We start from the raw sequence: 20,120 nt of genomic DNA, 5'->3' as shown, positions 1-20,120 counted from the left end.
AGTAGGCAGAATTTCCTTTATAGCATACGGTATCGCATATGCTTTTCTTCATTAGCACGGACCGTCTTCATTAGCCCAGTTTAGGAGCAGAACAGTAGGACGTTAAACCCCATTTCATTTCATTAGCACGGCTGGTGCAAAACAGTTACACCCCATTTCATTTCTTTTAAGCCGAGAAAGTTCATCAGGATTTTCTGACGTGGTTTCCCCTTGTCAGTGGTGCCGGACGGAGGGTCTGACGTAGATAAAAAATATCTAGTCATTAGGATGTTGTCTGAAAAACCGAGGTCCTGTGTAGACCTACACATCGGCATGCATGTAAAAGATCCCTTGGCAGTTGGAATTCTATAGCAGGTTGTAATGTAGCGATTAATAACTAAATTAAGATTGGTAATACTCTCAACAAACCCAGGCAACTGATGATTTTATTTAATTTTCACAACTAGAGAGCGAGAATTGCTGATGAGGATTGTTAAATCAAAATGAATTTATCATGTAGTAAATTGTAAAAAGATTTGTATATAGAATTTTAGTTTAAAATTGTTTGTATTTACCTTATTGAGATTGTTTGATGACTCGTTAGTTGTACATTTCTATTGTATTATCATTATACATACATTATTATCGAGGAGGGGCGGTTGGCCGAATGGTTAGCACCTGCGCGCTTTATCATAGAGTCTGTTGTTGAGTCAGCTTGCGTGGTTTCGATTCTCTGGTTGTACGGGACAAGGAGTAGGATCGCGTGTCCAATCTCATAGGTTTTGTCGTTAATTGTATATTTCTATTGTACTATCATTATACATACATTATTATCGAGGAGGAGTGGATGGTTAGCACGTGCACGCTGTACCATAAGGTCTGTCATTGAGTCAGCTTGCGTGGTTTCGATTCCCCGGTTGTACGTGACCAGGAGTAGGGTCACATGTCCAATCCCATAGGTTTTCTCTGGGTCCTCCGGTTTCCTCCCACTGCTAAAGAACCTTACGAGCAAGTGAATTATTGAAAACCGGAGAACCCGGAGAAAATCCATGAGGTTGGATAGCGACCCTACTCCTTGTCACTTACAACAGGGGAATCAAAACCCTGCCAGTTGACTCAATGACAGACCTTATGAAATAGCGTGCACGTGCTAACCATTCGATCATCCAACCTCATTCACAGAAATAGAAATATATGTATATTTCTATGGCTTTTCTATAAAAACACGGAAAAAAGACAAATCTGAGCTGAAAGAAATGGGATATTTTGACTTCGCGAGTTCTCAACCATCACATCGTGTCGTATTTCATATTTAAATGTTTTGTATATAATATTTATGTGATATTTATTAGTTACGATAGGGCCTATTTCTTAAAAGTTTTAATTATTTACATCAGATATTATTTTCGATATTAAGAATACAAATTTTTTTCTACAAAATATATCTACTGGTAAACACACATCTTACCCAATCTGATTCAAACACAGATCCTATTTCCTTTTGTTTTTCGGGGGGTTGGATGGCTGAATGGTTAGCGTGCGCGCGCTGTATCATAAAGTCTGTCATTGAGTCGACTGGTGTGGTTTCGAATCCCCAGTTGTACGTGACAAGGAGTAGGGTCGCCTGTCCAACCGCGTGGGTTTTCTCCGCGTCCTCTGGTTTCCTCCCACTGCTAAAGACCCCTATGCGCAAGCGAATTATTGAAATAAAATTAAACCATATGTTAGTCCCGAAATGACCTAGTTGTGTCGAGTAGACATTAAACCCCATTTCTCTCTCTCTCGGTTTGTTTTTTATAGTTCAAAATTTCGTTTTACTAGTCTTTACTACACTAGGATCTGGAAGAGTTGTTATATAACCTGCATTCTGGATAATGTGCATGGTTAGCTAATGAAACGGTCGGTTACGGCGAGTTTTTGGCGTGAGGTGCACAGAATTGAGGTAACCCATTAGAAACAACAATGCTGATAATTTATCAAATGTTTGATGTCATAAGGTCAAAAGCCGCTTGTATGACCCCTGACGCGATCAGATCTTCATGTAGTGTAGGCCATCGAAAGTATAAAAAAAAACAAAATGAAATATAGATCTGTATTTTAATTGGATTGACATCTCGCCTGATCCTACCTTAATAACATATCAACGCGGGTTAATAGCCTTGATGAGCGGAGGGAACATCAAGGGCTCAAGTAGAACCCATCAGAGCAGCACTACAGGAACACATGGTGGGGGTGGGTGTGTCTGAATACAGGTAGTCGTACTGATAATCAAAACAACATTACTTGGAGGAGCACGCCTCTCATATTTAGCTGGGAACACAATATATGTATTGGCTTACACAGAGAGAACAAGTTCGATTACTATAGGCCTTTATGGCTCTAAATTAAAAGGGGCCATGGTGGCTCAATAGGACAAGGGTTCGATCTTGGTTTTAGCCGAGAAAATACCTCAGGATTTTCCAGGGGGCCATAGTGGCATTGGATCACTAACCAGATAGATGGTCTACGGTTCAGTCTCGGTTTTAGCCGAGGAAATAACTCTGAATTAAATGATATTAAGAAATAGGTACCTTGTTGTTTAGTGAGATATTACATTTGTTTAAGGCTTGTTTGAAAACCCTGTTCTATAAATAACATCCCTTTTTAACCTTTGTTAATATAAACAGTTTATTCAATCTGTCAAACTGTATCAGTTGTAGAATTTTTAGTTCATTGAAAAACAAAATGTACTTAGAATTTTTAGGTTATCCTTAGTAAAATATGTGTTATAATTTTAGGCAGCTGACAGAAAAATAAATTTGAACATTGTGTCATTGGGTTGTTTATCATATCAAAAATAGTGTGACAAGCAAGGATATATGTTCTCCAGGAACTGAGATCACACAGCATTCTCAGACCTAAGAATTTACTTAAAATTGTTCGCCTTATTTTAACTAAAATATAGCCCTTTATAAAACTTTTGTTGTTTTAATGTATCAAATGCATCATTAAGAAATTGTGTGCAAAGTTTTGTGTTTCTGGATCAAAGATATTTCTCATAAACAGTGATTGAAAGTTGAGTAAATTCTTAACTTAAGTCTGAGAATGCTTTGTGAACTTGGGCAGACTCGGGAGTGAAACTGCCTATACACTACAGAGAACTTACTTGTCAGTGAATCTACATGCCATTAAAATTAGAATCTCAAATAATTTTAACTTTTTAAAGATGCACTGTAAAAGATTTAGATAAAGAGTTGCTATAATAGTTCCAAAATATATTGAAAATTTCATTCTGATTACTTTATTCTGAGCGACGTTATCACCGTTTCAAGTTTTGACATAGGTTGTTTATTATCATAGCAACATCACTTGTTAATCAAGACTATGTCTCACTTTTCCATTTTTAAATCGAATCATTAAATGGCAATCATATTTCAATCTGTTTAAAACTCAGCCATCCAATGTTCCAGAGAAATGATTTTCAGCTTGTCGTGTGAATAAATGTCTAAATAATAACTTATTTAACATTCAAATCCAAATTAAAAGACCTTCAATATGCAAGCCTGAAAATAAGGCACCTGTCACAGACAACGTCCGGCACAGATTCAGGCTTTGTCAGGCACTAAACCTCTGGTGCCTGTCATATTGTCTGGCACTGATTTGTCTTTCTTATTGATATTATTAATACATGACCGGCACTAAGTTGAAAATTTCAGGTACTATTTCATTAGTGTCTGACAGTTTGTCAGGTACATCTAAAACCGTTATTTCCAGGCCTGGCAATAGGCTGATTTAGCTCTTGAATAATGCATCCTTAAAGCACAATAAATGCAGTTAGATTATTTTATGTTTAAAAACACTTAAAAATTGGGATAATGATAAAAAAAAAAATTGTCATACGTCTTGTTAATCTATGATACCAATGAAAAAAAACAATATCAAAAATTGGCTGTCTGGTAAAATTTTGAAGTTGATCAATGATACGGGTGCTCCTTATTTATTGTTTACACTTGCTGTAGTCCCAATAGTTTGGGTCCGCACTCCATATTTTTTGTCTACACTTGATGTAGTCCCAATAATTTGGTTCCGAACTCCTTCTCAAACGTTACTGGATCTGTGTATATCTGTGAAGTTAGAAATGTGGATAAATATATTATAATTGTATTGTATATATAAGCCAAACACTGCCGTAGTATATAGTTTTAAAATATTAATCATTTTATCTTGTATAATGTTTATACATATCTAATATAATCATATTGTTCATCATTATCTACATCATTAGCTATATATTATAAACCACATTTTGAAAATAGTCAACCATTTCTTTTATACCCGGGGCCTGTTTCACGAAATTTTAACTAAAGATAAAATCCAGATTTTAGTAGATACTTCAATTTTTGATTGGCCAAGCATTAAAATCAATCTATTATCCAATCAAATTACTAAAATTTGGATATTATCTTAGTTAAAATTTTGTGAAACGGGCCCCGGTTCAGGAGCTTTGCTTTAACGCTGATGTTTGGGGTCCATGGATATCGTCAACTAGAATAGATATCTTCCATGTTGTCACTATAACTGACTTGGTCTTAAACTCTTAAAGTCCTCTGTGCTCTATTTGCATTTTCGGATAATATCAAATTTCCTTCGGCTTCTACCACGCTAAAATGTAGTCCATCATCATGGATTATGTAACATTTAATTAAGAAAACAAAATCGAAATATTAAATTGGATTAAAACAAGGCAAACCCATTTTCAAAATTCTTAGTAAAAAAAACCCTAGCTACTCTTAGGTCAACATTATCTGATTAAAGTACAGATTTATATTTTGTTTCGTTTTTTATACTTTCGATGGCCTATGCTACATGAAGATCTGACAAGTTGTAGCGGCTTTTGACCGTATGACCAATCAGCTTTGATGTTACTAGTGGATTACCCACAGTTCCCTGGAAAACATGCTTAAAGCTTGCAGTAACAGACTGCTTCATTGGCTATTCAGAACATGTCAGAGATAACAACTCTTCCAGATCCTAGTGTAGTAAAGACAAGTAAAATGAAATTTTGAACAAAAAAAACGAAACGAAATAGAATCTGTGTTTTAATCAGATTAGAGGTAAACAAAATAGTCAAAAATTTAATGGCTAGCAAAAATGGGAAGCAAAGGCCCTGGCATCGATTTCACAAAGCATTTTCAGACATAGTTAAGAATTTACTCAACTTTCAATGACTCATTATGAGAAATATCTTTGATCCAGAAACACAAAACTTTACACATAGTTTCTTACTGATGTATTTGATATATTAAAACAACAAAAGTTTTGTAAAGGACTATTTTAGTTAAAATAAGGTCACTGGAAAAGCTTCATAATGTTTTGAAATAATGCAAGTAATTATGTCAACATATCCTTTCCATAAGTATAACACGAACCTGAATGTCAATGTTACCTGCCACAGGTAAATTTCAACGTTAGCAATTTCCGGCATTCTACGTGAGTAGTTGTAACTTTCTGCCAATAAACATGCTATGATGTTATTTACGTCCTTCTGTTCATAGAAATATAGACTAAAATAATTAGAATATGAACAGAAGGACTAAAATGACGTCACAGATTGTTTATTGACGGATAGTTACAACTACTCATGCAGAATGACAGAAATTACTACTTATGGAAAGGATACGTTGACATAATTACTTGCATTATTTTTTTTAAAAAATGAAGCTTTTCCGGTGACCTTTAATATAATTTGTTTTTAAAACCTAGTCATTAGATCACTCAATATTCCTTCATAGAATTTAACAAAACTGAAATTTTTAGCGCCGTGGAGCAGTAATTTTTACGGGAATGCAGGCGCTTTATAAATTCATTATATTATTACTTTATAAATTCATTATATTAAATTGTAATTAATATTTCCATCAGAGTTTGATCTACTTTATTGTACTTTTATATTAGAAAATATGTTAAAAATATATAATCTTTTATACTAATATGAGATCGGTAGCTTAGCACACAAAATGTTTTAAAAGAAACGAGACATCGGACATCCCAGAAGTTTAAACTTACCATTTAGTATATCTCATGACACATTTATATGGAAAAGCAAGTTACTTTGAAGTTTATTTCTGGCGACGTTTCGACGAGGGTTCTCTCCTCTTTATTAAGTGTCAAGCAAACCCTTTCGTACTCGGATGTTCCAAGATTACTGTTAAATGTGCTAATTACTTGGATTTTGAACCACATGGCATATTCTCACTAAGGTATGACTGTTATTGTAGCCGACAAGCAAGTTGATTGACTTCTTAATTAACATGTAATAATTAACCTGTTGTAATTTAGCTTAAATTAGATTAATTTATGATACCATAGTGGGCAATTAGTGGCCGGTTCTTTGTTTTATCAATTGGCTATTTTCAAACATCAATGGCTGAAGCCGACAGTAATGAACCGATTAAGATCCCTGGTTGGAACGCCCGAAACTACTGTTTTTTCTAGCTCCACAAAACACCCAAGTTCGGTAAATAAATGTGAACTATCGGGTGGTTCTGTGACTCGGGCGATCTGGGCAGCAGTATCAGGTGATTCTGTGACGCGGACGATTTGGGCAGCAGTATCAGGTGGTTCTGTGACTCGGGCAATCTGGGCAGCAGTATCAGGTGGTTCTGTGACTCGGGTGATCTGTGCAGCAGTTTCAGGTGGTTCTGTGACCGGGGGCGATCTGGGCAGCAGTATCAGGTGGTTCTGTGACTCGGGTGATCTGGGCAGCAGTATCAGGTGGTTTCGAAAATGAGCCACAAAGTTTCATGTAAAAAAGAAAAAGATCACTTATCTCAGGAAACTGGGGTAGCTAATATTTTGTATTTTTCATGGTTCCAAGTGCTTAAAGAGATCACTAAATGAATAAGCAAAATGTTTTTAAAAGAAAATAAGTTTTAGAATTGTTAGTTCGATGTTTCACCCTCGAAACAATTATTTATGTTTTTTAAGGTAAACAAAAGGAATGTTAAATGAATTTATTCTATGTTTTATTCAATAAATGAAATAGATTTAGAAGATAAAAATGTAAATGATTGAACTAGATTGGTGTCAATTTGATTAAAATACAGATGTAAATTTTGTTCCGTGTTTTTATCTTGCACCCAATGATATTAGGGATATCATCACTGTAACCCGGGTATCATTTAATCTTGTGTATCTAGCATTAATTTCTTTCACATTCATTTAATATCAAGCCTTTGTTTAAATATTTGTTTAAATTATTTAAAATCACCCAAAAACATCTAATTTGTACTAATTGTGTCCTATTTAAAGCTGGCTGATTAATATTGATAATGTGTGTGCTATGATGGAAATTTTGACCGGCCAGCGACACTCTGGCCTATTCTTGTATCAAATTCCAACTGCCAAGGGATCTTTTACTTGCACGCAAATGTATGCACAAGACTTTGTTTTTTTGTCCCATTCAAACAACTAAACAGCTGTCCTAGTCAGGCCCTCCATCCTGCACTTCTGGCAAGGGGAAACCACATCGGATAATTCTGATGATCTTTCTCGGCCAATGCAGGGATCGAACACACAACCTCCTGGCTAGCGAGCCAGCGTCTTACCCACTTAGTCACCGTGGCTCCTGGTAGCAAGGAAAATCAAGACTACACCATACCTCCGCTCAGAATGAACTAATTTGACAGAAATTTTCAATATAATCCTTTTTCATTATCTATTTTTAGCGAGAACTGTCAGATCTTTATCTAAACCTTACATAATGCATTTTTTAATAACTTGTCTTCTTTCTCACTTATCTCTCCTGCACTTGAAATGTTTTTTTTTTTTAAAAGTTAATTGTATTTCATGATCTTTTAATACAACATAATTATTTTACAGGATTTTTAAACTTTGTACATAAATAATTAATAAACTTAGAAATGAAAAATAAAGTCTTTTAGTTTCACTAAAATTAAGCTGAACAGAAGACATACAGTTATATTAGAAAAACTTCTTGAGGGGTAAAAAAATCCTATTTGGAGACCTCAGACCAGCTGAAAATATAGGCCAATATGGTCTCTGGCAGGGTTAGTGATAAATGATAAGACTGGCTCATTTTTTCGTCATAGGTCACGAGATGTAAACAGGGCTAGTGCTAATCCCATCCCTAACCCTAACCCTGGACCTAGCCTGAATGCTTACCCTAACCATAACTACAATCTCGACAACAATCACATGCCTTAACCTTATTTACATCTCAGGGACCTTGACAAAAATTGAGCTGGCCTTAACAAATAGATTTAGCCCTCTGGCAGACTGTTAGCTTTCAAGTCTAGATAAAGCATGGTGTGTCAAGGTCACGTTTGGTCGAGATGTTACACTCCTGTACACTGGTGATCATCACATCCAATGCTGTGTAAATCCTCCAATATTGAGAAATCCAGCAGGGGTCACATGCAACCCTACTCTTGGATCGACAACAAGACACCCTACCTACCTCTCGCCCAGCATAGCTAAAACAGACGTTGTCTTAAACTATGAACTGATTATGGTTTGAGATTCTTCACACACGATTAGCTATTAGGAGGACGAAGTAACCTAGCTACAATATTGTCGCGTTAAACTGTGCTTAGCTCTACAATTGATACAGTCTAAGAGGCATAACGTAAGTACAAATAGATTCAAACACAGCTGTCAACACATATCATTACAGTTTACATTGAAATAAGTAATTTTATCATATAATTATGCGGTAAGACTTCACCTTTATTTTAATGGGAATTGGTGTATTATATGTTAAGCCATGTGCTGTACGGTTTGGGGTCAGTTTATGTGGAAATTAAGGGAACTATAGGTCAATAACATTTTTGTAGTCATTTGACTAAAAATCTTGCTCAAAGGAAATGCTTAGAACGATCCACTACTGTGGCTGGAGTAAGACGGAAGACATCAGTAGTGGAACCATTTCTATAAGGACCTTAAGAAAATCCACAAGGTGAGACAGGGGATCCTAGTCTGTCCATTGGACTGAAACCACGACATCCAATCCTCATAGCTGAAACAGATCTCATCTAAACTACAGACTAATAAGGATAAGTCACAATTTCTCTTAACACAGTTGCAGTAGTCTTAATGTCACTTTTAAATTGTTCTTTCATTCATTTCATTTTAATTACAGTTTTTCCCCTAGAATGGCCACTTTCTATTTTCTCATATGCCGATGGAAGATCTTCTAATTCAAAAACTTTTTCCACGACTGGATGAATCTGAAAAATAAAATAATGTATAGTTTCATGTGGTCCACAAGATTTGGTATTTATCAACAGTCCCCCAAAAGATAAGTAAATTCAATTGTTGGTCCTGAGAGAATATAAAGGTCTGTGAGAATGCCAGTAGCCCTTTAACAGTGAATTAAAAGTTTTGATTCTCATCAGGGGGCATTATAGAGGATTAGATAAAGAACTGGCAGTTCTCACTATAATAGTTAAAATTTAGATAATGGAAAGGGAATATGCTGAAAATTTCAGCCAAAGTGCTCCATTCTGAACCGAGATATTAGAGTTTGAATTTTAGGCATAGTCTCGATTATCATTACTAAAGTTGTTATGATAAAAAACAGTTTCAATTATCCATTTTTGGATTAAATCATCAATGAGCGTTGAGCAGCAAATCGGATTCAAATCCAGTGAAAATCTGACACATAAGATGGTATTGAGAGTTGATTATGGTCTTTTCATGTTAATAAATGTCTAATTAATAGTTTATATAACATTTCAGGCCAAAGAAAGAGCTGCAACTGTCAGATTTAGCTCTTGCATAATGTATGTTTAACTTTTCATGAATTTTATGAAAGTAATATCATGTAAACATATTATTTTATTTATCTATTTTGCCAACAAGGCATATCATTCATCAACGAAATAACTAAAACAAACATTTTTGAAAAAAACGTAAAAAAAAACAAAAAAGAGTTATTTCCCTTACTTAGCCTATATAAATAAAAATAACAAAATCAATAGTAATCAAAGGTAATGTTGACACAAATATTTGATCAAAATCTGTAATTTAAAATCAGATACCATACCCAATAATTCAAATATGATATAAATGAAGTAATTATATTTATAACGATCATCCAGTGTTCGAGAATTTTGGGAAATTTGATCAGTTTTTATTAAAGTGTTAGCTAGAACTGGTCAAACCCTGTCCCCTACAATCACTATGCCTTAAACTAATGAGTAAGGAAAATAAAAAGCTTGGTTGGTTCCAGGCTTCTGATTAACATATCAGATGAATTTCTTCAGGGGTACAGGTCGCCCCTGGGTGACCTTCCTACTTTGAGGGATGCCCTTGTGTAGTGATCTGCCCCATAAAAATAAATCATAATAAAGAAAAAAAAACAAACATTCAGTATCAGTCATAGAAGCATTTATATAAAGATGTGTTTTAACATACACTTAACACAAACTAGGTCATTTTGGGACTAACATATGATTCAATTTTCTTTTAATAATTTGCTTAGATGTAGGAGTCTTTATAGCAGTTGCAGGGACTCGGAATAAAACCCATGACTGTAATTCCTTAAATTTCATGTACAGGCAGGGAATCGAAAAGCATTATATAAGAACTAAATCTGCCTATTTGAAGGTCTTGCTTTTGGTTTTAAATGCTATATAAATTATTATTTAGACATTTATTCACACGCCAAGCCCCTATAATCAAATCTCTAGATCATCCGATGGTCACGAAATGAAATGGGGTTTAACATCCTACTGGGCTAATGAAGACAGGCATACGCCATACAGTGTGCTATGAGGGAAATTTTGCCCGGGCAGCGGCACTATGGCCTACTCTTATATCGAATTCCAACTGCCAAGGGATTTTTTATGTGCACGCCAATGTATACACAAGTCCTCAGTTGTTCGTCCCATCCGATTGACTAGACAGCTGTCCTTGTCAGGTCCTCCATCTTGCACCACTAACAAAGGGAAACCCAGCTAGAAAATCCCGATATCGGATGTCCAAGATTTAAATGGATTTGAACCCCCGTGCATTTTAAAAATTTAACAATGCACAGAACTGTGCGTATCCTACTAGAAACAACAACACTGATTGACTAATCAAATGTCTGACATCATAGGGTGAAAAGATGCTCGTATGACCCATGACGCGACCCCCCCCCCTCCCCTCACTACAACTGGTCAGATCTTCATGTAGTAGAGACAATATGAAATATATAGATGTGTATTTTAATCAGATTGGACCTCACCTGTCTAGAGATAATGAGATCTGTTATTTTTTTCAATCCTTGTTCTGACGGAGCAAACACTGCCCATCTTATTATTTTACCATCTTTAGCTCCCTGTAATAATAAACACATGTGATAACTTAAAACATACATTATCACACTGATCCGCAGTGAATATTCGCTAGGCCGCGACAATCACTGGTAAGGATGACATCGATGTGACTTAATGAGCCACAAATATTAACTTTTTTGCAACGAAAAATTAAATTCTAAAACATTTTTTTTATGTATTAGAAAAAGAAATAAAGACTTTTGACGTATTTGTAGGTAAACATTATTTCCTATTTAGTGTAAATCGGTATTAAAATGAGTAAAAGGCTCAATTCCACCCAAACCAGTTAGGTATTATGTAAACAATGCACCCGACATTAAGCCAATGATTGACGCTGCGTGATGAGACGTCATGTGTTAATGGTAGTCATCTGTTACAGTGCAAACCCTATGATCTAAAGCCCACTTGGTCATACTGAGGCCAAAGCATGTCAATCTGATTAAAATACAGATCTATATTTCGTTTCGTTTTTTATACTTTCGATGGCCTACACTACACGAAGATCTGACCAGTTGTAGTAAACAGTCACGTCAGAGGTCTCACGAACGGCTTTTGAGCCCATGACATCAGACATTGATAAATCAATCTGCGTTGATGTTTCTAGAGGTTTACCCAGAGTCCCGTGCATCGCACACCATGAAGTCGCTGTAACAGATGGTTGCATTGGCTAATCCCTCACGCCATCAGAATGCAGGTTATATAACAACTCTTCCAGATCCTAGTGTAGTACAGACAAATAAAACGAAATTTTGAACTATAAAAACGAAATGAAATAGGGTCTGTGTTTTAATCAGATTGAAAACATGTCTATTCAACAAATAATTTAGTTTACCTTTAATGCACTGCAACCCAAATCACCAATATTTTTAACTAAACCTGGCAAGATTCCATAATTATCAAAATTTGTTAAAAATGGTGGAGCTATACTGACAAACTTAGCATTTTGCCAAGATTTTAAAAACTGTGAATACTGTTCGCCTTTTTCTCCTCCTAATGGATCTAGGATAAAATCAAACCTTGATAAAAATAAAAATAAAAATAAAATACTAGTGTGAGAGAGAGAGAGAGAGAGAGAGAGAAATGGGGGTTACTGTCCACTCGACACAAACTAGGTAATTCCGGGACTAACATATGGTTCAATTTTATTCCAATTATTCGCTTGAGCATTGTTTTTCAGTGAGATGAAATCAGAGAAAACCTACGAGGTTGGATAGGCTACCCTTCTTTGTGTCACATACAAGCAGGGAATTGAAACGATGCCACATGACTCAATGACAGACCTTATGATCTAAAGCGCATGTGTTAAACCATTCAGCCACCCAACCCCCCTAAATATGGAATTGGGTTTACATATTTGGTTTAGTTTTATTTCTATGGTTAAGTGTGCAACCATAGGTAGGAGAATTTTACCCAGACAGTGGTTTTCGATTTGCAAATGAAATGAAATGGGGTTTAACATCCTACTGTTCTGCTCCGACTAGACTAATGAAGACGGGATTATGCTATACAGTGTGCTATGAGGGAAATTTTGCCCGAACAGCGACGCTACGGCCTACTCTTATATCGAATTCCAACTGCCAAGCGATCTTTTACGTGCACACCAATTTATACACTTTCGAATTCCAACTGCTAAGGGATCTATAAAGTGATGCCAAATTTATACACAGGACCTTGGATTTTTGGACTATCCAAACAACTAAATTCTCCATCCTGCACCAGACGTAAACATCTTGAGGATTAAATACTATATATTTTGTGCTCACCGTGGTAATTTAGCGAGTTCTGTTAGAACATCTTGTTGTTTATAATCTATTGTATAATCTGCTCCAAGTTGTAGAAGTTGTTCAGATGCATCACCACTACAAGTTGTAACAATTTCACCACCCCAGGCCTTCAATAACTAAATTATAAAACATAATTTATACAGTTTACCACCCCAGGCCTTTCTAATAACTAAGTTATAAAACATAATTTACATAGTTCACCACTGGGGTCTTCAATAACTAAATTATAAAACATAATTTATACAGTTCACCACAACAGGCCTTCAATAACTAAGTTATCATACATAATTCATATAAAATTACTCCAATCGGAACAGAGATATTAGCGACCGATTTTTAGGCCTAGTCTTGATCACCATTACTGACTGAAAATAATCTGTAATGTTTTGCCCAATTACCTGAATAGCAAATGTTCCAATACCTCCTGAACCAGCTAACACCAAAATCCTAAAATAAATACCAAATAAGATCTCATTACTTCTTCATAGAATTATACAGCTGGACCTAGAGTTCTTTTGTCCTATCCAAACAACTATACAACACTTGACTTATCATTTCGCAGAAGCTCCTTCTAACAAGTGGTATTTCAAGATGGTCGTTTAGTAGGTATCGTGAAGCCAGGGAGATTTTTCGAAAAGCATTTCCTTGTGCTGACGAGAGGCTTTTGACCCTATGATGTCAGACATTCGATTTAATAATCAGCATTGATGTTTCTAGTGGGTTAGCCACAGTTCCATGCACCTCACGCCAAATACTGGCCGTAACAGGCAGTTTCATTAGCTAATCCCTCACATCAGCTGGAACGCGGGTCATAACAACTCTTCCAGATCCTAGTGTAGTACAGACAAGTAAAACAAAATTTTGAACTATAAAAAAAAGAATCGAAATAGGATCTGTGTTTTAATCAGATTGGTGTTACCTTTTTCCAGGTGTATTATTAGATGTGAGACGACCTGCCGTGTAGATCGCAGACCAATTAGTTAACGCTACATATGGTATTGATGCAGCTTCTACATGAGACAAATGTCTTGGTTTATGCGCCATCTAAAAATAAGAAATACTATCAAGATCAACAAATATTCTCTTATCTATCACCAATAAATCAGTGATTGTATTCCATATAAATTTACATGAATACCAATTTGTAAACTTTGGTTTTTCATACCATCCAAATGACTAGACAGCTGTCCTTGTCAGGCCCTCCGTCCTGCACCACAGGAAGGGAAACCCCTGGGACTGAACCTCCAGGTTAACGAGCAGCATCTTACTCAGCCACCATGGTTCCCGTATTCCATATAAAGATTGTTGTGTTTTACAAGAAGTAAAAACTCAAAGATTCACACAATCATACTCCCAATGGGTCATATTGGTAAACTCCAACTAACTAAACTATTTGTAATTAACTTTCAGGTTGGTCTCTATGTCTCCATGAATTCCTTGCATACCCTAAATAAATCCCAAATAAACAGTCAAACAGAAGAGTTTATTTAAAACTTTCTGGATCCCACTCTATAAGAGTTTAATCATACTGATTATTGTGTTAGCTTTCCATTGGTAGGGTGACCCATGTACTCTACAGAAATACAGTCCACCGCTGATAGTTCGAGACTACCACTGAAGCATGCACATTCGCCGTGCCGAGACCAACTTTCTGACAGTATGATACTATAAATAGCAATGGCACGTGCAATTCTCTACAAATCTATCAACTATTACAGCCGTAAAAAATTTATTGTTGACGATTTTGAATAGCAGTTAAATTAAGCTTCTTGGTTATTACAGCAGATTTAGAAATTACGTTCGTTTCATTTTTTAAATCGCTTTATCATTAACTGTACCGGTAAGAGCGGCATCTTTTGGTTTAGTACAAATAATATCTCTGAATCACTCGGGTTAGGCAGGAACATGATACTAGCAGTAGTTTCATTCTACTTTTACAAGCTTCTTAAAACGATTGTTGAGCTACCTAACGTGCTTATTTCTAAATTCAATTTCTTGTTCTAGCTTTCTGTTACGTTTCGTAAAAAAGTAGTCTTGATTATCCCGACCTGTCAATCAGACGTAGAATGGTCGATAGACTGGTTAAGCGAGACTAATTTCAAAACAAGGGCACGTAACCTATCTTTTACTCAAAAGTGTCTGGATGTTATGGACGACTCTTAGAACCAGTTTTCAGTCTATTATTTATACATGATTAATGGTCATAGCTTATTAAGTACAACATGATCGTTTATTTAGTGACTATAATTGTGTGAAACTGATTTGAGGCTTGGCATATATATAAATATTGTGGCGTAATTGTCGAGATATATGGAGATATTTATTTATGGTGGGTCACCCTACCATTGGTGGTCTACCGTGTTCAGAGTCAAGTTCTGCTCTAGTGAAATTATTTTAACACGAATACTTTTTTTGCATAAAACAACATATTCTCGTTGGTATGAAGACAGTTTTACTTGACAAGTCTAGAGTGTCTTTAGAATGAAAGTTGCCTGGATAAATTGATAAAAAGACCACACCTACCTCTCTTTCAGAAGATATTGTATATTCAGCATGTGATCCTTGTCTCTGGGGTCCTAAAACACCATAAACCTATAGTGTGAAAAAACAATAGGTCTACAGACTTTGAAATTAAAGTAGCTAAGTCTCTAACTCAATCCAAAGTCTTTGACATTGAAAACAAAAAATATTTATCAATTTAAATCAACATTGATGTTGTGATCTTACCAGGAAAAGATGGGCTTCTGATAGCCAATATTTAAGACAAAATAAACATTTTACCATTGGTACACAAATCGTGTACCATAATGCGTTTCAGAGCCATTTGTAACAAGGCACTTGAAAAATGAGACTGGACATATTCAACAAGTCATGTCAAACAGTGTTGATATATTCTTATCGGGAGAGAATACGCAATAAATACTGGCGGTGTAGACTGGAATAACCAGACGCTAGAGATTGCCATTTGATTGAGACTTCTGGTGTATTTCGCAGAACATAACTGATTTGAAATTAGAATAAAAACAGAAGCTATTGAATGTAAATCAGTCAATATATATTCATACCAAGCCACCTGACTCAATCACAGACCACATGATGCAACATGCATTCGTAACCATTCAGCCACCAAACCTACCCTCCTTCTTTGAGTGCTAGCACCCTACTTACTGAGAGACCATATGATGCAACGCACATGTGTTAACCATTCGGCTACCCAACCTCAACTCCTAGTCTGGGTACTGTTAGCACCCTACTTACTGAGCCACTCAAATTTTATCATAAATTACAAACCTCATCCCCAGGTTTATATTTTTTAACATTTCTTCCAGATTCTACAACGATACCAGAGAAATCTCTGCCCAGAGTCAGAGGAAACTCAGATCTTGTGTTTAATAGACCCTGATTTCTCATTATATTCAAAATCCTCTGACCATAACCACCTGCAGAATAAACCGTTACAATTAATAATAATAAAAAAAACCTCCCATATTAATATTAGAAATGAAATGAAATGGGCTAATGAAGTCGGGCGTATGCTTTACAGTGAGCTAAGACGGCAATTTTGTTTGGACACACGGTCTACTCTTATATCGAATTCCAAATGCCAAGGGATCTTTTACGTGCATGCCAATGTATACACGGGACCTTGGTTTTTCGTCACATCCGAACAGCTATGAGGACAATTTTGTTTGGACAGCGGCACTACGACTTACTCTTATATTGAATTCCAACTGTCACGGGATCTTTTACATGCACGCTAATGTATACATGGGACCTCTTGTTTTTTTGTCCCATCCTAATGACTATACATTGTGCCTTGCCAGGCCCTCTGTCCTGCAACACTGACAAGAGGGGGCCACGCTGGAAAATCCTGATGAACTTTCTCGGCCAACACCATTTTCGAACACTGGAACAAATTCCAGCTGTCACAGGTTCTTTTACATGCACACCAATGTATACATGGGATTCCTTTTTTTGTCCCATCCCAATGACTATACATGGATAATGGGTTTTAATGTCTCATCAATACAATACTTCAATCATTTTGGGTCTAACATACGGTTAATTTTATTCATAGTCATGTGCAATGCTAGGAAGGTGAATTTTGCCCAGACAGCAGCAATCTGATTAAAATACAGATCTATATTTCGTTTCGTTATTTTCTTTTGATGGACTCCACTACACGAAGATCTGACCAGTTGTAGTGGAAGATAGCGCCAGGGGTCAAATGAGCGGCTTTTGACCCTACGACGTCAGACATTGATTAATCAGTTAGCGTTGATGTTTCTAGTGGTTTACCCACAGTTCTGTATAACACACGCCAAGAAATCGGCGTAACAGACTGTTTCATTGGCTAATTTACTCACATCAATAAGAATGTAGGTTATATAACAACTCTTTCAAATCCTAGTGTAGTAAAGACAAGTAAATGAAATAGGGTCTGTGTTTTAATCAGATTGAGATAGCAGCATGTCCGCCTACTCCTTGTCAAATTCCAATGTAAAGGGTACTTTTAGTTTAATCTGGTTAAAACACATGTACATAACATTCTTCGATTCTAGACCTCAGATTGATAAAAATAAAATCGACATTTAAAATATATTGTAGGTTCTTTTACACAAAAATTGTGTAAATAGTGGCACAAACTGATTAAATCACAGATCCTATTTCGTTTCGTTTTTCATAGTTCAAAATTTCATTTTACTTGCCTACGGCCTCGATGTTAAACCTGTCAACGAATGAAGGGTGCTATAAATGACTTGTAACATTGACACCTGCTCAACATGCTTGTTGTTATTGCACAGAAAACCCACACCCCTTCTCTATATGATTTCTACTAAAACAAGTGTAAACCAGCAAAATAGTGCAATAACATTGAACATGTCTAGTTATTGCACGGTTAAGCTCCACCACATCTACTAGAGGGAAAACAATCTGCTTATTCAATGAAAAGAACAAAGGAAGATTTCCCATCCATGTTACAAATACATGTATCATTATAACTATTAAACAGCTTACCTCTCATTCTTATATCTATCGGATTGACACTTGCTGCATGCACCTCAACTAGAATATCATTTGGATTTTTAATCGTAGGAATTCTGTTAGTTGCGGACAAGGTTAGCTGATCATTACCACCGTAAGAATGCATCTGCCAGGCGAACATCTTGGTTCGTGATTCAGTTGGTGAAACATCTTGTTGATGAAGGCATCGAAAACCGGTCAGAATTTTTCCCGATTGATGAGGATGACTGTGCGTTGTTAAAAAGGTTGAATTAATTCTGTATAAACTTCTCATCATTATTATGTTCTTCATTCTTTGTTATTTGATCTGTAAAATGTGACATGGTAAATTTCACACAATTCAATATTATTTCTCAAGGTCTGTCACTGAGTCAAGAGGTGTTTTGGATCCCAAGTTTGTATGTAACAAGGAGTATGGTGAATAGGCGTCAAGGGGTCACGGTGGCTAAGTGGGTAAGACGCTGGCTCGCTAGCCTGGAGGTCGGGTTTTCGATCCCTGCATTGGCCGAGAAAGTTCACCCAGATCGTCAGTGATGCTGGAAAGACAGCTGTCTAGTCATTCGGATGATACGAAAAACCGAGGTCCTGTGTACCCATTGGCGTGCATGTAAAAGATCCCTTGACAGTTGGAATTTGATATAAGCGTGGCTGTAGTGCCGTTTTCTGGGCAAAATTTCCCTCACAGCACACAGCACACTGTATGGCGTATGCCCGTCTTCATTAGCCCAGTTCGGAGCAAAATAGTAGGACGTTAAACCCCATTTCATTTCATTTGATTTGTATGGAGAATAGAGAGAAAGAGAAATGGGCTTTAATGTCCACTCGACACAAACTAAGTCATTTCAGGTCTAACTTATATGGTTCAATTGTTTTTATTTCAATAATTTGCTAGCGTGTAGGGATCTTTAGCAGTGGGAAGAAACCAGAGGACTCCGAGAAAACCTATGAGGTGGGACAGCCAACCCTACTCCTTGTCAAGTACAACTTGGGAATCGAAACCAAGCCAGTTGACTCAATGACACATCTTATGATGCAATACGCATGCACTAACCATTCGGCCATCCAACCCCCCAGTATGGTGAATGGACCTCTGCCCAACCCTATGGGTTTTAATTCACCGGGTCCTCTGGTTTTGTCTCACAGCTAAAGATCTGCATACAAATTATTGAAATAAAATTAACCATATTAATCATGTTAGTCCTGACATGGCATTTTTTGTAATTATATATCTTTATCTTAAATAATTTGACCATCAAATTCAACTTGATTTCTAAAGGAACACTGGCATACCATTAATTGAACCCTTGGTCACCTTTTACTTTAAGTAGTGAGCTGCAATTAAGTGTCCTACACACTGAACCACTGTGACACATTGTTTATTAATTTCCACTTGATAAGTAATAATGTCATGCTGTTGTTTTTGTTTGTGATATTATTGCAGACAAAGTTGTGTTATTTAAATTGTCTTAGTGCACGCGCAGGAGAGCGAAGAACTGTCTCTGATCGGAGGATGTGAGGAAACCGGAGTACCCTGAGGAAACCGGAGTACCCGGAGTAAACCGGAGTTCCTGGAGTAAACCCACGAGATTGAGAAGGCGCCCCTATCTCCAATTTAAGCCACAAATCACACCAGCTGACCAGGGATAGAAATCATGACCGCAGTGCATGACCACTAGGCCATACCCCCCCCCCCCATATATCATGTGTATAGTCGACCTATTTATATATCCACTAAATATACACTCACCACCAACCACTAGTATTTTAATTTAATACTTGTTACATAATAGAAACAAACTGCACATCAAACATTACACAACAAATGCAGACGATGGCACAAAAATAAACCGAGTCTACAATTGAGAGTTACGTCCCTTGTGTCACGTAATATTCATTTTAACTAAATGTAAACTTCAGTGTTAACATGCAAAAGTAATTCAGAATGTTGCCTTATTGCGGCATAATTATACTACGGTGGATAACAGTTTATTAATAAAACAGTACGGAAATA

General features: G+C 36.4%; 1 protein-coding gene and 1 non-coding gene across 2 annotated transcripts; one reads left to right on the top strand and one right to left on the bottom strand.

Moving 5' to 3' along the window:
- Nucleotides 1-8,556: 8,556 nt before the first annotated feature.
- Nucleotides 8,557-19,956, bottom strand: LOC126809975 (reticulon-4-interacting protein 1 homolog, mitochondrial). Its single transcript, XM_050534859.2, has 10 exons — nucleotides 19,857-19,956; nucleotides 18,104-18,416; nucleotides 16,376-16,524; nucleotides 15,608-15,676; nucleotides 14,004-14,128; nucleotides 13,483-13,531; nucleotides 13,064-13,200; nucleotides 12,133-12,316; nucleotides 11,210-11,302; nucleotides 8,557-9,206 (listed from the first exon to the last, which is right to left on the bottom strand). The coding sequence occupies exons 2-10, from the start codon at nucleotides 18,399-18,401 to the stop codon at nucleotides 9,099-9,101; spliced, it is 1,212 nt and encodes a 403-aa protein (XP_050390816.2). The 5' UTR covers nucleotides 18,402-18,416; nucleotides 19,857-19,956; the 3' UTR covers nucleotides 8,557-9,098.
- LOC126813700 (U12 minor spliceosomal RNA) lies at nucleotides 10,162-10,309 on the top strand. Its single transcript, XR_007677026.1, has one exon. It is a non-coding gene; the product is annotated as a U12 minor spliceosomal RNA (small nuclear RNA).
- Nucleotides 19,957-20,120: the final 164 nt, after the last annotated feature.

Source organism: Patella vulgata, chromosome 2 (genome assembly GCF_932274485.2).
Source record: "Patella vulgata chromosome 2, xgPatVulg1.2, whole genome shotgun sequence".
Taxonomy (NCBI): Eukaryota; Metazoa; Mollusca; class Gastropoda; family Patellidae; genus Patella; species Patella vulgata.
Note: the sequence above shows the minus strand (reverse complement) of the source record. Positions and strands in the feature narration are given on the sequence as shown.